A 2,001-nucleotide genomic window follows, 5' to 3' on the forward strand; every position below is an offset into this window, starting at 1 on the left:
TGGTGGGGGGGGGGGCAGATGTGTACGGGAGAAGTAGATGAGGCCGACCCCGCCGCACGCGTGGTTAAAAAAGAACACGCGCACTGGCTGACGCGTGGGCCCGCTGTCGGTGGTCGTCATAAATAAGACGACCGGTGGCGGTTGGGTGGCCGCCAGGTGGGGACGCGGCGGACGGCGAGGAGACGCGCGGCACGGACGCTTTCGCGTCCGCGCCGACACATTTCAGGCGCAATTTTAGACCGGAAATGGGTCGACGCGGACGCCAGACGGACACGATTTGAATTTGGGTAAGCACGTTGGGCCGCCACTTTTGTCCGCGCCGACCCAAACGGATGCGGACGGACAAAATGGGTCGCCCCATTGAAGTTGCTCTAAGAAAAGTCACAATCACATGCGGTGCAAGGCCTCTCCGGAAAAACTCTGCTACTTTTTCTTTTGACAAAGAGAGCTCTTTCTTCGATTTCATTTACATTTACATAGTAAAAGATGAAGCCACTCGCCCTACTAGCGGCTGTGGCCACGTCTCTTTTTTGCGTCCATAAACAGTTCGCGCGCGCCACAGCGAGCGAGCGAAGGGAAAAAGGGTAAACGAGCCCGCGTCCCACCTCAATTGCCTCCCCCTCCCCCTTCTCCCACCTCAAGAACCCTAGCCTCCTCCTCCTCCTCCTCCTCCCACCTCAGCCGCCTCCCCCCCTCCCCGCCCCCCGCGCGCATCCGTCCGCCCCGGATGCGGAGGCGAGCTTCCCGACGACGGCGGCGGCGTTGGATTCGATCTGCAGCCGTCTGCTTCATCCCGTTCTTCTCCAGCCGAACAGGGGCAAGTCCGTGGGGCGCCGCCGGATGGGGAAGGAAATGGAGCCCAGGGAGATGGGTGGCAGCGGCTCACGCACTCCCTCCCCGAGCGATGGTCCGGCGGATGGACCTGGGCATGCTGCGCCGCGGCGGTGTCCCCGGCTTTCCCAGGACGAGCAGTCCGTCGTGCCATCGGCGCCGTCCTCGCGTGCTAAGGTATGGATCCTCCTCCCTCTTCCCTTCCCTTGCCTCTCACCTGTTCTAACTTGTTTTGTTGTCCCCATCTTAGTAGGCACGCTAGCCACCTCCCTGCTCCGTGCCCCACACATCTGACCCCGCCGCTATGTTGGGATGATGTGCTACTGTGCAGGTACCAGTTTCTGCATTGTGTCTTCCCCTCTCAACTTCCTTGCCTCCCCACTCTCACTTTGAATTTGTGACAATATGTCCATACCTTGAATGCAATGGACGCAGAACAGTGCCTCGACAAACTACATGAGGTTGGGTTGTGTGATTGGACCCTGTTTGTGTGCCAGCAGGAAGGGACAAGCAAGAGAAAGTACTGCTATTCCACTGGATTTTACTTCCTTTGATTTCACCAAACTTTGTATTATTATTTTCTTCTGGTATAGTTCTGCCAATTTTTTTGCTTCAATTAGCACAGGAATAATGAAGTGATATTCATTCAGTTGTTATCAGTTCACTATTTTGAAATGTGATCTTGCTTGTTACAGCCTGGTGAACAGTTTGCTCTTTTGCTGTCAAATACTTTGTTGTTGGCTTATTTTTGAATACAGATTGGATGCCTCGCTGCATGTTACTCCCAAGAGGTGGGCTTGCAGTTCTTATTTGGCTTATCTGTTTCAATAAGTTATTCAACACCGTACCTAGCACAGTCATTGGAAATAAGAAAAGTGCCCTCTCCTGACCAGCAACAACTAGATCCATTCGGGAATATTCCATTCTGAAAATGAGTATAAATTTGAGTTATTTTAGTTGTCTATTTAGAACATGATTTACCTAAATTCTGAAAGTACTGCATTTGCACTATACATATGATGCAGAAGATCTCACTCAAGAAGTGGCCAAACTGAGGTGCCAGGTGATTGGCATGCTTGAGGAAGAATACAAGCATTGGTGCTGCATTGAGCAACTGATGGTTCAAAAAAAAATCAGCAGCTGGAGGTTCAGGAAGTGGAAAAGACCCCC

General features: G+C 52.7%; 1 protein-coding gene across 11 annotated transcripts; it reads left to right on the forward strand.

Moving 5' to 3' along the window:
• Nucleotides 1-593: 593 nt before the first annotated feature.
• LOC119368184 lies at nt 594-1,995 on the forward strand. Of its 11 annotated transcripts, none has more exons than XR_005176558.1 (5): nt 594-1,008; nt 1,082-1,162; nt 1,267-1,351; nt 1,527-1,622; nt 1,860-1,995. XR_005176558.1 is itself a non-coding variant. In XM_037633508.1 (5 exons), exons 1-5 carry the CDS (start codon nt 728-730, stop codon nt 1,909-1,911), a joined length of 657 nt encoding a protein of 218 aa, XP_037489405.1. In that variant the 5' UTR covers nt 594-727; the 3' UTR covers nt 1,912-1,995. The 11 variants fall into 11 exon arrangements, 6 of the variants coding, with proteins under 6 accessions (XP_037489405.1, XP_037489404.1, XP_037489403.1 ...); XM_037633508.1 differs by having other exon boundaries at nt 1,272-1,418; XM_037633507.1 differs by having other exon boundaries at nt 1,085-1,162; nt 1,272-1,418; nt 1,857-1,995.
• Nucleotides 1,996-2,001: the final 6 nt, after the last annotated feature.

Source organism: Triticum dicoccoides, chromosome 2B (assembly GCF_002162155.2).
Source record: "Triticum dicoccoides isolate Atlit2015 ecotype Zavitan chromosome 2B, WEW_v2.0, whole genome shotgun sequence".
Taxonomy (NCBI): domain Eukaryota; kingdom Viridiplantae; phylum Streptophyta; class Magnoliopsida; order Poales; family Poaceae; genus Triticum; species Triticum dicoccoides.